A 17,025-nucleotide genomic window follows, 5' to 3' on the forward strand; every position below is an offset into this window, starting at 1 on the left:
GCAGACTGATTACACAATTATGTGGAGCTATATCACAAAAGATAAAATTCTGTCAGCATTTGAATTAAAAGGGACCATAAAAAGGCTGTGTTCTTATCCTAATATGGCAGAATGGATCCTGGCTCACTATATATCCTCGTGGGGAGGGATTTACTCCAGTTGATAATCTTAATACAAATAACATTCTGGACTCGCATCAGCTTCACCTCCCGGGTGAGGCAGGAGCCAGAGTCGGAAAAAGCCTTCAGGAAATAGCTGCTAAAGTTTAATGTAGTTCTTGACCAATGTGCAGGTGTACCAAATCTGAAACATTTTGCCATAGTTAGTGAAGAGTTTATATGCTTCCCAAGTGATGTTGGTTATAGTATTGCTGAGGTGTCTTGCAAACAACTTGAAAATGGATCTAAATAGACTGCGGGAAAAAGTTTGGAACTTGAAATGGTCATTTGGCTCATTAAGAGCACAGCAATTAGGAGCAGGAGGAGGCCATACGGCACTTTGAGCCTGCTCTGCCATTCAATTAGATCATGGCTGATCTTCGACCTCAACTTCATTTTCCGCCCGATCCTCACATTCTTTGATTCCCAAAGAGTCCAAAAATCTATCTACCTCAACCTTGAATATATTCAACGACTGAGCCTTTCGGGTAGCGAATTCCAAAGATTCACAACCCTCTGAGTGAAGCAATTCCTCCGCATCTCAGTCTTAAACATCCGACCCCTTATCCTGAGATTATGCCCCCTAGTTCTAGACTCTCCAGCCAGGGGAAACAACCTCTCAGCATCTCCCTTGTCAATCCCCCTCAGAATCTTATATGTTTCAAAGAGATCATTTCTCATTCTTCTAAACTCCAGAGAATATAGGTCCATTCTACTCAATAACCTTGCACAAAACATGCGGAGTCCAGCCCCAGAATGGTCTCCGCCACAGCCGTTTAATCTCCTGAGAGAAAGCTTTCCTGATTTGGAAATATGTCACTGTTCCCTCATCGTCACTGGGTCAAAATCCTGGAACTCCCTCCCTAACAACACTGTGGGAGTACCTTCACCACACGGACTGCAGCGGTTCAAGAAGAAGGCCCACCAACACCTGCTTAAGGACATTTAGGGATGGACAATAAATGCTGGCATTGTCAGCGATGTCCATATCCCATGAGTGAATAAAAAAAAGTATACTCCCTGATCCCCCAAAATAAGCAAGCAAAGCACCCTTAGACTCCCATCACCCTCTCCACCCAAGTTTATGTGCAGGAGCTATCAAAGAAACAACATTATGATCAACGATGCAATGTGACTACACTGCACATTCTGTCTACGCTACAAATTACTTTTTCATTTTAGTGTGCAGGTGCATATCTCCCAGCTGATGGTGTGAGTTCCCAGGCTGCCATGCCCTCTCAGGTAATTCCCAGGCCAGTGTGAAGTCACAATCTTTCCTGTTATGTACCTACATTACAGAAAAGTTGAGCTGGATGTTGTAGGAAGTCAAATGTATCGAAGGCACCATGGGACGTTTTACCACGTTGATGGCGCTATGTAAATACAAGTTGTTGTTGTTTAGTCAGAGAGAAAAAGAGCAAGGGTTTTCCAAGTTTGGCAGTTTGAGAATTGGAAACATTGTTTTATGGGTCGATTTTCTAAACCAAAAACACATGTTCTGATACTTTAAAAAGAATGATCTAATTTCTCCATTTCCATCTATTGTTTTTGCTTTTCCGTTAGACTTACACTTAGTTAAATTCGCTGAAGTTAACTCATTTCCCTCCAGTTTAACTATTTGTGGCGGATCCTTTCGAAATGAGTGTGGGAATATTTCTGGGAATTACAGGGCACATTTTCGAAGCACACACGGGTGGCCACAAACCTGCCAGCAATAAATTACTTCAAAATGTCGAGAAAGGACATCTCCACCAATGCATTGTGAACACATTGAAAATGGTGACTACTGTAAAACATGAAGACCCTCTTTTCTTTTGCTTAAAGATACATGTTGTCATATTCTAGAACTATCCCAGTTTCAGCTTGGAGGAAACAGGAGCAGAGAGCTCCGATCAAACTTTGCCCCTTAGGTAATCAGAGAAATGCGGCAATAAGCACAAGAACTGCTGCAGATTTAAATCTCTGCCACCGATCATGTCAGTCCATCCTGCTCTATACATAATCATGACAAAAAAGACTTGAAAACATAGAAAATAGGTGCAGGAGTAGGCCATTCGGCCCCTCGAGCCTGCACCGCCATTCAATAAGATCATGGCTGATCATTCCCTCAGTACTCCTTTCCTGCTTTCTCTCCATACCCCTTGATACCTTCAGCCATAACGGCCATATCTAACTCCCTCTTGAATATATCCAATGAACTGGCATTAACAACTCCCTGCAAAAGGGAATTCCATAGGTTAACAACTCTCTGTGTGAAGAAGTTTCTCCTCATCTCAGTCCTAAATGGCCTATTCCTTATCCTAAGAATATGTCCCCTGGTTCTGGACTTCCCCAACATCGGGAACATTCTTCCCGCATCTAACCTGTCCAGTCCTGTCAGAATCTTATACGTTTCTATGAGATCCCCTCTCATCCTTCTAAACTCCAGTGAATAGAGGCCCAGTTGATCCAGAAAGACTTGAAAAGAAAGACTTGCAATTATATAGCCCCTTTTCAAGCTCAGGATGTTCAAAACGCTTTACTGCCAATGAAGTACTTTTGAGGTATAGTCACTGTTGTAATGTAGGAAACACAGCAGCCAATTTGTGCACAGCAAGCTCCCATAAACAGCAATGTGATAATGGGCAGATAATCTGTTTTTTAGTAATGTTGATTGAGGGATAAATATTGGCCAGGACACCGGGGGTAACTCCCCTGCCCTTCTTTGAAATATTGCCATGGATCATTTATGTCCACCTGAGAGGTAAGACGGAGGCCTCGGTTTAACATCTTATCCGAAGGACGGCAGCACTGAGGCATGGCTGACAGCTATAAATGGTCTTACACTAAAATAGCTTTTGTTTTTTTTTGCTCTTACTAAAAAATTCAAGTGGTGCACCTTACATTTTGTTGTCCCTGTTCAAAGGGACGCTGTCATCCTTAAGTGGCATACACATCATATTATCATGTCTGTAAACATGAGAAGTGCAAGATTGAAACATCACTGCATCATTTGTAACCGTAACATTGCAGGCACCACCAAAAATTCCCAGAGCAAGTTGTTGCTGGTTATTCCAAAACCAGGGCCTACCTGTAAACTATCCAGAACTGTTGCAATGCCCTCTTGATCTCCAGCAGAAAGGTTAACTTTGATCAACATCAGGGCACATTTTGCTTGTGAGGAAATTTTAAGCTTCCCTACCTATTGCCTAATCTTTGATTGACTCGGAGGATATGCCTGTTGCCAATGAAGAACTGGACTGATTTTGACTAGTATCCATTTAGTATTTCTTTTCATGTATTTGGGACACTAAGGAACACAGGAACAACAAGATGTGAAGGCCTTAGAGAAGGTGAAGAAAAGATTTACGAGAATGATTCTAGGGATGAGGTATTTCAGTTATGTGGATAGACTGGAGAAACATAGAAACATAGAAAATAGGTGCAGGAGTAGGACATTCGGCCCTTCGAGCCTGCACCGCCATTCAATAAGATCATGGCTGATCATTCCCTCAGTACCCCTTTCCTGCTTTCTCTCCATACCCCTTGATCCCTTTAGCCGTAAGGGCCATATCTAACTCCCTCTTGAATATATCCAACGAACTGGCATCAACAACTCTCTGCGGTAGAGAATTCCACAGGTTAACAACTCTCTGAGTGAAGAAGTTTCTCCTCATCTCAGTCCTAAATTGCTTACCCCTTATCCTTAGACTGTGTCCCCTGGTTCTGGACTTCCCCAACATCGGGAACATTCTTCCTTGCATCTAACCTGTCCAGTGCCGTCAGAATTTTATATGTTTCTATGAGATCCCCTCTCATCCTTCTAAACGCCAGTGAATACATGTCCAATCGATCCAGTCTCTCCTCATATGTCAGTCCTGCTATCCCGGGAATCAGTCTGGTGAAGCTTTGCTGCACTCCCTCAATAGCAAGAACCTCCTTCCTCAGATTAGGAGACCAAAACTGAACACACTATTCCAGGTGAGGCCTCACCAAGGCCCTGTACAATTACAGTAAGACCTCCTTGCTCCTATACTCAAATCCCCTCGCTATGAAGGCCAACATACCATTTCCTTTCTTCACCGCCTGCTGTACCTGCATGCCAACTTTCAATGACTGATGTACCATGACACCCAGGTCTCGTTGCACCTCCCCTTTTCCGAATCTGCCGCCATTCAGATAATATTCTGCCTTCGTGTTTTTGCCACCAAAGTAGATAACCTCACATTTATCCACATTATACTGCATCTGCCATGCATTTGCCCACTCACCTAACCTGTCCAAGTCACCCTGCAGCCTCTTAGCATCCTCCTCACAGCTCACACCGTCACCCAGCTTAGTGTCATCTGCAAACTTGGAGATATTACACTCAATTCCTTCATCTAAATCATTGATGTATATTGTTCTCCTTGGAGCAGAGAAGGTTGAGAGGAGATTTGATAGAGGTGTTCAAAATCAAGAGGGGGCTGGACAGAGTAGAGAGAGAGAAACTGTTCCCATTGGCAGAAGGGTCGAGAACTAGAGGACTCAGATTTAAAGTGATTGGCAAAAGAACCAAAAGCGACATTAGAAAAAACTTCTTTACGCAGCGAATGGTTAGGATCTGGAATGCACTGCCTGAAAGGGTAGTGGAGGCAGACTCAATTACAGCTTTCAAAAGGGAGTTGAATAAGTACCTGAAAGAAAAACATTTGCAGCGCTACGGGGAAAGGATGGGGGAATGGGACCAGCTGAAGTGCTCTTGCAGAGAGCTGGCATGGGTTCGACGGGCCGAATGGCCTTCTTCCGTGCTGTAACCATTCTATGCTTCTATGATTTTAATAGGCCATTCAGCCCCTCAAGTCTGCTCCAACATTTAATCAGATCATTGCTGATCTGTACCTCAACTCCATTTACTCGCTTGAGCCCCATAACCTTTGATACCCTGACCGTATAAAAATCTGTCCCTCTCAGTCTTGAAAGCTCCAATTGTCGCAGCATCCACAGCCTTTTGGGGGAGAGAATTCTAGATTCCTACTAGCCTTTGTGTGAAAAATACTTCCCGATGTCCCTCCTAAATGGTCTATCTCTAATTTAAAAAATAAGTCCCTCATTCTTGATTCCCCCACCAGAGTAAAGTTTCTCTCTATCTACCCTATTGAACTCTTTTAACATTTTAAACACCTCAATCAGATCACCCCTCAATCTTCTATATTTAATGCAATACAAGCTAAGTTTATGAAACCTGTCCCAATAATTTAACCATCGAAGCCCCGGTATCATTCTGGTGAACCTGCACTGCACTCCCTCCAAGGCCAATGTATCCTTCCTGAGGGGTGGCACCCAGAACTGAACGCAGTACTCCTGATGGACTCTGATCAAGGCTCTGTACAACTGAAGCATCACTTCCTCCCTTTTGTGTTCCAGATAAATAGGATACTGGGAATTCCAGTTTTGGGAGACAGGGCCCTCTTGAAAACCCAGGTAAGCCATTTTCTGGAAAGTGCAGAGCATTTTATGTAAGTGTGTGTGTGAGTGTGTGTGTGTGAGTGTGTGTGTGTGTGTGTGTGTGTGAGTGTATGTGTGTGTAAGTGAGTGTATGTGAGTGTGTGTGTGTGTGTGTGTGTGTAAGTGTGAGTGTGAGTGGGAGTGTGAGTGTGTGTGTGTGTGTGTGTGTGTGTGAGTGTGTGTGTGAGTGCGCGTGTACATGCATGTGTTATGCCTGGGGCTGTGTTTGTTTATTTAGTTCTAACTTAGGTACACTTGGCTTGTGGGCAGTCAAGAATGCAGATAAGCATGTGACAAACGCAATCGAACCTCTGCCAAGGCAACAAAGTTTTATAGTTCGAGTGATTTCTTCCGGTTCTCAAATATTTTGCTTTTTCTCAGTCTCACACAAAAGACAAGAGGAAATAAGCAGACGCGGTTCATCTGTGAATCAACCTTGTGATGATGGAAGTGTTCAGGACGTAGGTTGATGGAGACTTGTCAATGATCCAGCAGTGTACAGAGCGGATAGACAGCACCAAACAAAGAAGCAGCCAAAGAAATGGGAAAGGATTTGAGGTAAGGTTCTTGTTCACTCACAGATCCCAATCAGTAACAAAGAGGGCAACTGAGAATTAGAATTCAATCCCAAACACTGGCAAAATTCCTGGAATCCTATCTAATAAAAATGGAATTTGACTTATTCGTTCACTGTAAACAAGTGGCCCTGGTTATAGGAAGCATAGACAAAGATGATCAAATACTCCATAGATGAAAATAGCTCCTGTGTTGCTAAGGACTAAGGAAGGGTTCAATTATATGGCACCTCTCATCAAAAATAATTAATTGAGTGTGGTGCTTTGAGGTACTTTCACATGACACGGTACTTTAAAGTACAGCATCGCTGCAGTTTTAAGATTTATTGACTTAATGGGAAGCTTGCGACACCTACTCTTGCATTAGAAATAAACTGAAATTTAAAATCCAAGAGATAAGAAATATTACTTTAAAATACATATACAGGATTTCCCTTTCCAATTTGGCCCTTTCTCCCCTCTTCTGCAGCTGCCGATTCTTTGCTGGAATACAGTTCCACAGGCTCTGGTTCCCTTCCAGGATCACATCTAGTTGGCCACTGCTCATGTGTAAGCCTTGACAGTTTGGGATTAGGCTATTCAACTGTAGGGGCATCGTATTCCAGCTCTTCCCACCTTTACCCAAATGTCCACATATACAAGTCTAGGAGGGATTGCAGGATAGGGATCTGGAGCTGTAGCCCTGGCCCATTTTCCCAAATGTCCAACTCGAGCAACTAGCCCACTGCCCCAGTAGAGAACAGTTGATGCAACAGAGATCTGAGGAAGCCCGGTACAGAGATTTTACGGACATTTTTATTCTCGTTTGCAACACACTTGCCTCAAAATGTTATGTGGAACTGTAGACTCACTTTAATTTGGAAGGTGTTGAACTTGATTTGTAAAGTAAGTGCATTTTACTCTAGTTTGGAACACTGGGGTCAATTTTAACCCCGAGTGGTTATCGGGCAGGGTGGGGCAACGGCAAGTGAGAAACACTGGCCAGAATTTCAGACTCGGGGAATCTGTTACTCCCAGGCCTCATTTAAATGCCAGAACTGACAGAAAGTGGGGAAGAGTGGCTGGTGGCAGGAGACGAGTGGATGGCTATAGTTCGCTCGCCCATTGACAGGTAAAGGAGCGGGGAGAACGTATTGGAAGGGTCTGATAGGATGGAAAGGGAGCTGAGGAGTCTGGGGCACGTGAGGCCATGACTTCCCTTGTGGAGCTCGGAGAAACATTCATGTTCCTCCTGGCCCCAAAAGTAAATGTTCTCACTGAACTGGAAAACCTCAACATCCTTCCTGGCTTCAGCCTGGTGAGGTAGCCACAGTAGTTTCCGGGCTCCAGTCGAAGTGCCATCGGGGGTAATACTGACATCATAGGACTCTGATTGGCATTTATGCTCGAGGCTCCCGCCCAAATTCGGCGAGCACTTCATCCGCTGCCAAAACCATAGGCGCTCCCAGCCCCATCCCACATTCTACCCTCCATAAACTGGAGGACATCCAAAACGCGGCGGCTCGTGTCCTAACTCACACCAAGTCCCTCTCACCCAGCATCCTTGTGCTCGCTGACCTACACTGGCTCCCAGTTAAGCAACGCCTTGATTTTAAAATTCTTATCCTTGTTTTCAAATCCCTCCATGGCCTGGCACCTCCATACCTCTGTAATCTCCTCCAGCCCTACAGCGCCCCCGAGATCTCTGCACTTCTCCAATTCTGGCTTCTTGAGGATCCCCGATATTTATCATTCCACCCTTGCTGGCCGTACTTTCAGCTGCCAAGGCCCTAAACTCTAATTCCCTCCCTAAACCTCTCTGCATCTCTCCCTCTTTCTCCTCCTTTAAGACACTCCTTAAAACCTACCACTTTGACCAAACATTTGGTCATCTGCCCTAATATCTCTTTCCGTGGCTAGGTGTCAAATTTTGTTTGATATCATAGAAACACCCCTCTTACCATAGTTCTGGGCATAGAAACATAGAAACATAGAAAATAGGTGCAGCAGTAGGCCATTCGGCCCTTCGAGCCTGTACCGCCATTCAATAAGATCATGGCTGATCATTCACCTCAGTACCCATTTCCTGCTTTCTCTCCATACCCCTTGATCCCTTTAGCCGTAAGGGCCATATCTAACTCCCTCTTGAATATAGCCAATGAACTGGCATCAATAACTCTCTGCAGTAGGGAATTCCACAGGTTAACAACTCTCTGAGTGAAGAAGTTTCTCCTCATCTCAGTCCTAAATGGCCTACCCCTTATCCTAAGACTGTGTCCCCTGGTTCTGGACTTCCCCAACATTGTGAACATTCTTCCCGCATCTAACCTGTCCAGTCTCATCAGAATCTTATATGTTTCTATGAGATCCACTCTCATCCTTCTAAACTCCAGTGTATAAAGGCCCAGTTGATCCAGTCTCTCCTCATATATCAGTCCAGCCATCCCGGGAATCAGTCTGGTGAACCTTCGCTGCACTCCCTCATTAGCAAGAACGTCCTTCCTCAGATTAGGAGACCAAAACTGAACACAATATTCCAGGTGAGGCCTCACCAAGGCCCTGTACAACTGCAGTAAGACCTCCCTGCTCCTATACTCAAATCCCCTAGTTGTGAAGGCCAACACACCATTTGCCTTCTTCACTGCCTGCTGTACCTGGATGCCAACTTTCAATGACTGATGTACCATAACACCCAGGTCTCGTTGCACCTCCCCTTTTCCTAATCTGCTGCCATTCAAATAATATTCTGCCTTCGTGTTTTTGCCCCCAAAGTGGATAACCTCACATTTATCCACATTATACTGCATCTGCCATGCATTTGCCCACTCACCTAACCTGTCAAAGTCACCCTGCAGCCTTTCAGCGTCCTCCTCACAGCTCACACCGCCACCCAGTTTAGTGTCATCTGCAAACTTGAAGATATTACACTCAATTCCTTCATCTAAACCATTGATGTATATTGTAAATAGCTGGGGTCCCAGCACTGAGCCCTGCGGCACCCCACTAGTCACTGCCTGCCATCCCGACTCTCTGCTTCCTGTCTGCCAACCAGTTCTCTATCCACGTCAGTACATTACCCCCAATACCATGTGCTTTGATTTTGCACACCAATCTCTTGTGTGGGACCTTGTCAAAAGTGTTTTGAAAGTCTAAATACACCACATCCACTGGTTCTCCCTTGTCCACCCTACTAATTACATCCTCAAAAAATTCCAGAAGATTTGTCAAGCATGATTTCCCTTTCATAAATCCATGCTGACTTGGACCGATCCTGTCACTGCTTTCCAAATGCGCTGCTATTTCATCGATAATAATTGATTCCAACATTTTCCCCACTACTGATGTCAGGCTAACCGGTCTATAATTACCCGTTTTCTCTCTCCCTCCTTTTTTAAAAAGTGGTGTTACATTAGCTACCCTCCAGTTCATAGGGACTGATCCAGAGTCGATACACTGTTGGAAAATGATCACCAATGCATCCACTATTTCTAGGGCCACTTCCTTAAGTACTCTGGGATGCAGACTATCTGGCCCCGGGGATTTATCGGCCTTCAATCCCATCAATTTCCCTAAAACAATTTCCCGCCTAATAAGGATATCCTTCAGTTCCTCCTCCTCACTGGACCCTCGGTCGCTGGTACTTCCAGAAGGTTATTTGTGTCTTCCTTCGTGAAGACAGAACCAAAGTATTTGTTCAACTGGTCTGCCAGTTCTTTGTTCCCCATTATAAATTCACCTGATTCTGACTGCAAGGGACCTACGTTTGTCTTCACTAATCTTTTTCTCTTCACATATCTATAGAAGCTTTTGCAGTCAGTTTTTATGTTCCCGGCAAGCTTCCTCTCGTACTCTATTTTCCCCCTCCTAATTAAACTCCTGTGAAGCGCCTTGGGACGTTTTACTAAATTGAAGGCGCTGCGTTGTTGTTAAAACTGGAGATTGACGGGAATGGAGCAGGAAATGGAGCCCCTCTATTTCAACAATTCGCCGCTCTGTTCCTGCCTCGGGGGGCAGAGTTAAAATCCGCCCCGCTGCCCAACTATAAGAACATAAGAAATAGGAGCCGGAGTAGGCCATCTGGCCCCTCGAGCCTGCTCCGCCATTCAATAGGACCATGGCTGATCTGATCATGAACTCAACTCATTTTATTCCCTTATCGCTCAAAAATCTGCCTATCTCCACCTTAAATATATTCAATGACCCAGCCTCCACAGCTCTCTGGGGAAGAGAATTCCATAGATTTACAACCCTCCGAGAGAAGAAATTCCTCCTCATCTCAGTTTTAAATGGGCGGCCCCTTATTCTGAGTCTATGTCCCTTAGTTTTAGTTTCCCCTACGAGTGGAAATATCTTCTCTGCATCCACCTTGTCGAGCTCCCTCATTATCTTATATGTTTCGATAAGATCACCTCTCATTCTTCTGAACTCCAATAGGCCCAACCTACTCAACCTATCTTCATAAGTCAATCCCCTCATCTCCGGAATCAACCTAGTGAACCTTCTCTGAACAGCCTCCAATACAAGTATATCCTTCCTTAAATACGGAGACCAAAACTGTACGCAGCACTCTAGGTGTGGCCTCACCAATACCCTGTACAGTTGTAGCAGGACTTCTCTGCTTTTATACTCTATCCCCCTTGCAATAAAGGCCAACATTCCATTTGCCTTCCTGATTACTTGCTGTACCTGCATAGTAACTTTTTATGTTTCATGCACAAGGACCCCCAGGTCCCTCTGTACTGCAGCACTTTGTAATTTTTCTCCATTTAAATTATAATTTGCTTTTCTATTTTTTCTTACAAAGTGGATAACCTCACATTTTCCCACAATATAGTCCATCTGCCAATTTTTTACCCATTCACTTAGCCTATCTATATCCCTTTGCAGATTTTTTGTGTCCTCCTCACAATTTGCTTTCCCACCCAGCTTTGTATCATCAGCAAACTTGGCTACATTACACTCGGTCCCTTCATCCAAGTCATTGATATAGATTGTAAATAGTTGAGGACCCAGCACCGATCTTTGGTTGTAAACAACAGAGTGCAGTGTGGCCAACAGTGTTACTCTTGGCACGAAGCAAATTGTGTACTGGGATGTTTACTGTCCAGCAAGCACAAACTCCAGATAACAGATCTCACCACACAGCATTTTCCTGGAGGCTTGCTCCTCACATCTGGGTTGGATCAACTGTACTTTGGAATGAATTCCACTGAACACATGGATCCTGTACTTTATTTGACATTGAACGTTACGAAACAGAAGCAGTTGGATGTATATGACAATCACACCACCATGCACTTCCCTCTCTGTGTCTCTCAAATAAGCCAAACTGCAAAGAGTTTAAGGACAAGGTCAGTGGACAAAGGTAAACAAAGCTTCGATCAGCTTATTTTGGGACCATATAGGTTCTGTGCTGTGTTCTTAAATGTAAGGGTAGGTTTTAACTGTCACTGCCAGCCAGAAACAGATGATAGCGCATTGACCAGCCACTGTTCCTTTCCAATGAAATCAATATTACTCTCCATTTACTTCAATAGTGAGCGAATTTGAGCGGGGTGTAAAACCAGTGTTGTACCCGATCCCGCCAGTTTCCCAATGGGCGGGTTAAGGTAAAATTACCCCCACCCCCTACGAGCTTACCACCCGATGATTAAAATCTACCCCCGAGTCATTGTCGCAAGAAAAATTATTCGTAAACAAACGGGAGATTTGACAAACATGACGCGAATTGCATAGTATCAAGACTTATCATCTCATTAACTCTACCTGACATTGCCTGAAAAATGGTGCTGATTGTTCTTCTATCCGCTCCCGCAACAGAGCAAAAAGCTTCGCCAGGCACTTTCTAATGGAGACCATGAGATAGAAATTGGGATTGTTTTTGGGTGCAAGATAGGCAGAAAGCAACCCAATTTAGCGACGCGACAACCTGTAGCCCAATCTGCTACATTAATAGGGCCCATTTGTTAGGCTCCCCAGGCGTACCCCTAAAGACGCCACGGTACGATTTTGATTAAGAGTAGAGGAGTTCTCCTGGAGTCCTGGCCAATATTTATCCCTCAGCCGACACCGCTAAAACAATGACTGATTTTGTCTTTCAAGCACACACTGTTGAGACCAATTACGGTACCTCCAACACTGGTCACTGGTTGAGATCAATGAACGCTGCACAGACCAGAAACTTGTCTAATGGCTCAGGCCCACAATGCATGGTTCACTGTTCAAACAGAGGACCCCTATATTCTTCATCTTGCTCAATAGATTGACGCGACATTTGCACAAATAAACAGCATAACCACAACCCTTCGTTCACACAGGTTCACGTCCTGGCCATTCTTTATTGACCTGCTCCCTTAATACCAGCCTTCGGACTAGGCCTGCCAAAATTCAGCAAAATTCAGACTGTCCGAGGTGGCCACCTGCATCAAGGAAATGAAAGCCCTGCAACTGTGTCAGCTTGTAGTTGTTAGATCTAGAAGCAATACAACAGTGGAATAAAGATTTACTGCTTGGTGACGGTGCGCACAAGGAAATAATTCACCGATTTGATATTCAGCACCAAGCCAGGGTGTATGTGTCGACTAACCCGAATATGAATGGAGCAGATGGGCAATGTTTTGCAAAATGGGTGTGCACAAAACACTTCCCGAAGCCTGACAAGAACCTGCTTTCTGTTCACAGCTGATAACGGACGTGTCATCTTTACGCCCTGCACTCCATTATGACAAGTCAGGCGCAGGGCTGCTCTTTCTTTTCTACTTTCTATAAGCAGGTCATATAGGGTTGCCAACCCTCTGCAACTGACCTGGAGTCTCCAAGAATAAGAGGTTCATCTCCAGGACACTGCCTCGAGCAATCCAGGAGAGAAAAGAAAGTTATAGGGGCCGTCAGAAATATTGCATGTGCTTTTTTTTCCCCATTTACTTTGAACACATGTGTTTATTGGATATAAAAATATTGGAGATAGGCAAATGAGGTCTGTTTGATTGGATGATTCTTGACAGTCAATCAGGTAACGAAGAATTTGTTTGCTTTCCAGTTGTTTGGGAAGGCGGTGCGCCGTGAGGGCAGACATCAACAGTCCCGCTAAGCAATGCGGCCGGGCAGCAAGCTGGAGGTCCCGTGCAAGCCGCTTACTGGCTTTTGAATGGGGCTGCACACCAAAACAAAATTATGGGGAACTTTGATGGACGTGTTGGCAACAAATGGCGGGAGCGTGGGGGCGGGCGGTTGGAGGTCACGTGATGAAGCCTTCAGGAATATGTCCGGCCAGATTTGGCAACCCTGAGTTTGTACTGTCGGTGGGTCCAACTCTCTTGATAAGTTACCTCCTCTTGACATTATGTGACATCTGGGGCTATTTTTACAGTACCCGAATAATTTTTTTTTAATTAAAAATGTGGAGAATTACCAGGGCAAAAATGTAGATGGTATGGATGCTACAGAACAGAATGCAAGTTTGCAACGATGATTCCCCAAACAGAGAGTTACTGATCTCTATCGTGCCCGATAGGAGAACTATCAAACAAACTCCAGGTCGTTCACCAAACAGAGGAGATGAAAGGTTAGAGGGCAAGTCAACTCAGGCTTTGGGCTTATCTACCAGTGACCACAGATTACAGAACATGACAGGCAGAGGTTGGGAACAGGTCATCACTCTGCTCTCACAGCTTGGGTATGGCGTGTAGCCTGGAGAGTACGATTAAGCTTAAAAGGGAAAGAAGATGAAAATATCAACTTTTTAATAAAATCACAAATACTTGATAATGACCCTACAACCCCCCCGTGACCACCGCTCTCCTCCAGATCTGGCCTCTTGCGCATCCCCGATTTTAATCGCTCTGCCATAGCCAGCCGGGCCTTCAGCTACTAAGGCCCAAGCTCTGGAATTCCATCCTTAAATCTCGCCGTCTCTCTACGTCTCTCTCCTTCTTAACGTAGCTCCTTAAAACCTACCTCCTTGACCAAACTTTTGGTCACCTGTCCCTAATATCTGCTTTTGTGTCTCGGTGTCAAATTTTGTCTGACAAGGTTCCTGTGAGGCACCTTGAGACGTGTTACTACTACATCAAAGGCGTGAACATAAATACAAGTTGTCGTTTTTGATAAATACCGGCAGAGTAAAATGGTGGTTAACTCAAATAGGAAGGAATACTTATTGAGACAAATGCTGAGTAAATACCTGAAGTAGAGTTACTGAACTTCTGAAGAGCTTCAAACAGTTTGTGGAAGGCTCCCATGTTGCCATCCTTTTGGCTGTACAGAAGTATCTTCTTGGCATCAAAAAACAGACGGGAGATGCTGCAAACAGTGGGAAAGACAGCGTAAGAAAGCTTCATGCAAATAAAATCTATTGGGTAGAGTTGCACTTGCTTGCCAAAGTCACGGTAAAACAATGCTTCCAATAATAACGCTGACAAGCTGTAAGCAAATCAGGGCAGGTGTTCCAAAATGAAATTCCAAACATGTTCAGTTTGGGCTTATCTCATTCTTTCAGATATTTCTTTAATCGATCGGAGCGCACACTGATGCAATTTGGTTGATCCAAAGTCAAAATTCAATTCTGGTTTTTGGGCTAGCACAGATCAGAAGCCCCAAATAGTCACTCTTGCCCACTTGGCCACACCCAAAGCCAAATCCCCCCCCAAAAAAACGAGCCAGAGGGCCCAGAACTTAGCAGTTAGTAACTGGTCACTCAATCTACTGAACATCTAGTCAACTAAATAAACACAATTACATCTCTTAATTCTTGCTCTATATATTTACATACATATATCATTTAACCCACATCTGATATTTCAAGAACTGATTATATTTCATGAACCTTTTGAGAGCTGGATTGTTTTTCAGGGTTCAAATGGTCAAATATTTGAAAAAAATGTGTACATTTCCAATGCTTAATATTTTTTTTACAGGGCAGCTGATTATGTTTTGTTCAGTTTTTGCTAAATTAACTCCACAAAATATTTAAATTGTTTAAATTCAATTTTTTTTTAAACTTGCATTCCTATAGTGTCCTTCATGACATCAGAACATCACGAAGTGCTTTACAGCCAATGAAGTACTTTTCAAGTGTAGTCACTGTTGTAATGTGGGAAACACGGCAGCCAATTTGCACACAGAAAGCTCCCACAAATAGCAATGTGGTAACGACCAGATAATCTGTTCTAATGATGTTGGTTGAGGGATAAATATTGACCAGGACATCGGGGATAACTCCCCTGTTCTTCTTCAAAATAGTGCTGTGGGATATTTTAAGTCCACCTGAAAGTGCAGCGAGTCCTCAGTTTAGCAACTAATTCGAAATACGGCACCTCCGACAGTGCAGCAGTCCCGCAGCACTGCATTGGAGTGGAGCGACAGACTTGATTTTTCTGCTCAAGTCTCTGGAGTGTGAAGCCAAACTCTGTTATGGTCAAGTACAGGTCAGAACATATGTACAGCCCCCACAGCACCCCCTCTATTCTCATCCTAACCCTGAATCCCCTCTTTCAACTCAACTCTCCTTTACCACCATGTAAACTGAAGGGTTAATAGCGTTAGTGCGAAATTGCTGTGCTTTAGAAAAGATACTATATGACAGAATGAGATAAGCAATTGCGAAAAGGTCACAAGACACTGAGCAAGAAAGAAACCAATCACACCAGACACTGGCCGAAGATAATGAAGTAAGCTGGCCAAAGACGGATAAAACTCGTTGTGTAGACGCTTTTTGCAATGCCTGATGTAGAGCAGTGATATGTGACCTTTGCAGTTTACAACTTTAAATACTCATTTTTTGTAAACCCAAATTGAGTTGTTGCCTGGTTGAGGGACCTACATACAACTCCCCTGGTACCTTATATTAATAAACTGTGTGTGTTTTCAACTCTCTAATGTAGTCTTGGAGTAGATTTATTTCTACCTCGGGGTTTTCCCCCAACAGTTTTGGTACTGCGAGCAGGGTGTACCGGTAAGCCCTCCTGACCGAGACTCGAACGTACAGGCATAAGGTCGGATTTCACGACATCCCAGAAATTGGAACATCGAACCGGCAGGGGTGAGGCTGCTGGACACCCAACGAACAAGTGAGACTCGGAGAAGTTTGATAACAGACACAGTGAGTAGAAATTAAGATAAAGTAGAATATAAGTAAGATAAGTGGTGTGTAAGAGAAACGAGTGTCCCCGTCACTTCAATTGTCAGAAACTATCTCAATCACCTAACTTGAGCCGGAATTAAGAGGGCAAATGCCCCACGTGATGGCCAAAGATTAAGGTCAAAGGGAACACCGGGAGGACAAAGTGACGGCGGAAACCTGTGAGTGACTGTGTGATACGCATGAACTGGTATGAGAGTTGAGGGATAATCCCATCGCAATAAATAAGTGACGGAATAGAAGTAGGCCCGCCTGAAGAGACTCATTCGCAGAGAAGCGAGGGAAGGTCAGATCACATAATGGCGTTGGGGGAAGACCTTGAATGGGGGCCGGGAGGGTCTCTTAGTAGGTTGTATGCAGATGAGCAGGGGCTTAATAGATAAAATGATTAAAGACGGGTGGGATCCCTCGGCGGGATTAACTCCATATGAGTTGATGACAGGCAGGGCGATGCGCCTGCCGGAAGGAATCATAACTGGAGGATCCGACATAGGACCCCTGAGGGATCGGATTAGAAAGTACGTCTTGGAACTAAGTAAGCAACTTAAGGAATTGAGGAAGGAAGTGAGGGAACAGCAAGCAGGCAGGGACAAACAGAAGGAATTGGAGGACCAGGCGGAGGTCCCGCAGGTAGGCGCGAAGGTAATGGTAAAATGTCTGCCAGGACGAACGGGGTTTGCTCCCCGTTGGTCTGGCCCATTTGAAGTCC

At 44.4% G+C, this 17,025-nt stretch overlaps 1 protein-coding gene across 1 annotated transcript in view; it reads right to left on the reverse strand.

Annotated features, from left to right (window-relative positions):
- Positions 1–17,025, reverse strand: part of LOC139269350 (phospholipid-transporting ATPase ABCA1-like) — a 179,335-nt gene that overhangs the window by 115,670 nt on the left and 46,640 nt on the right. The window contains exon 5 of the mRNA XM_070888368.1: positions 14,361–14,479. Within this exon, the coding sequence (XP_070744469.1) occupies positions 14,361–14,479 (119 nt within the window). The remainder of the gene's footprint in view (positions 1–14,360; positions 14,480–17,025) is intronic.

Source organism: Pristiophorus japonicus, chromosome 1 (genome assembly GCF_044704955.1).
Source record: "Pristiophorus japonicus isolate sPriJap1 chromosome 1, sPriJap1.hap1, whole genome shotgun sequence".
In the NCBI taxonomy this organism is placed as follows: Eukaryota; Metazoa; Chordata; class Chondrichthyes; family Pristiophoridae; genus Pristiophorus; species Pristiophorus japonicus.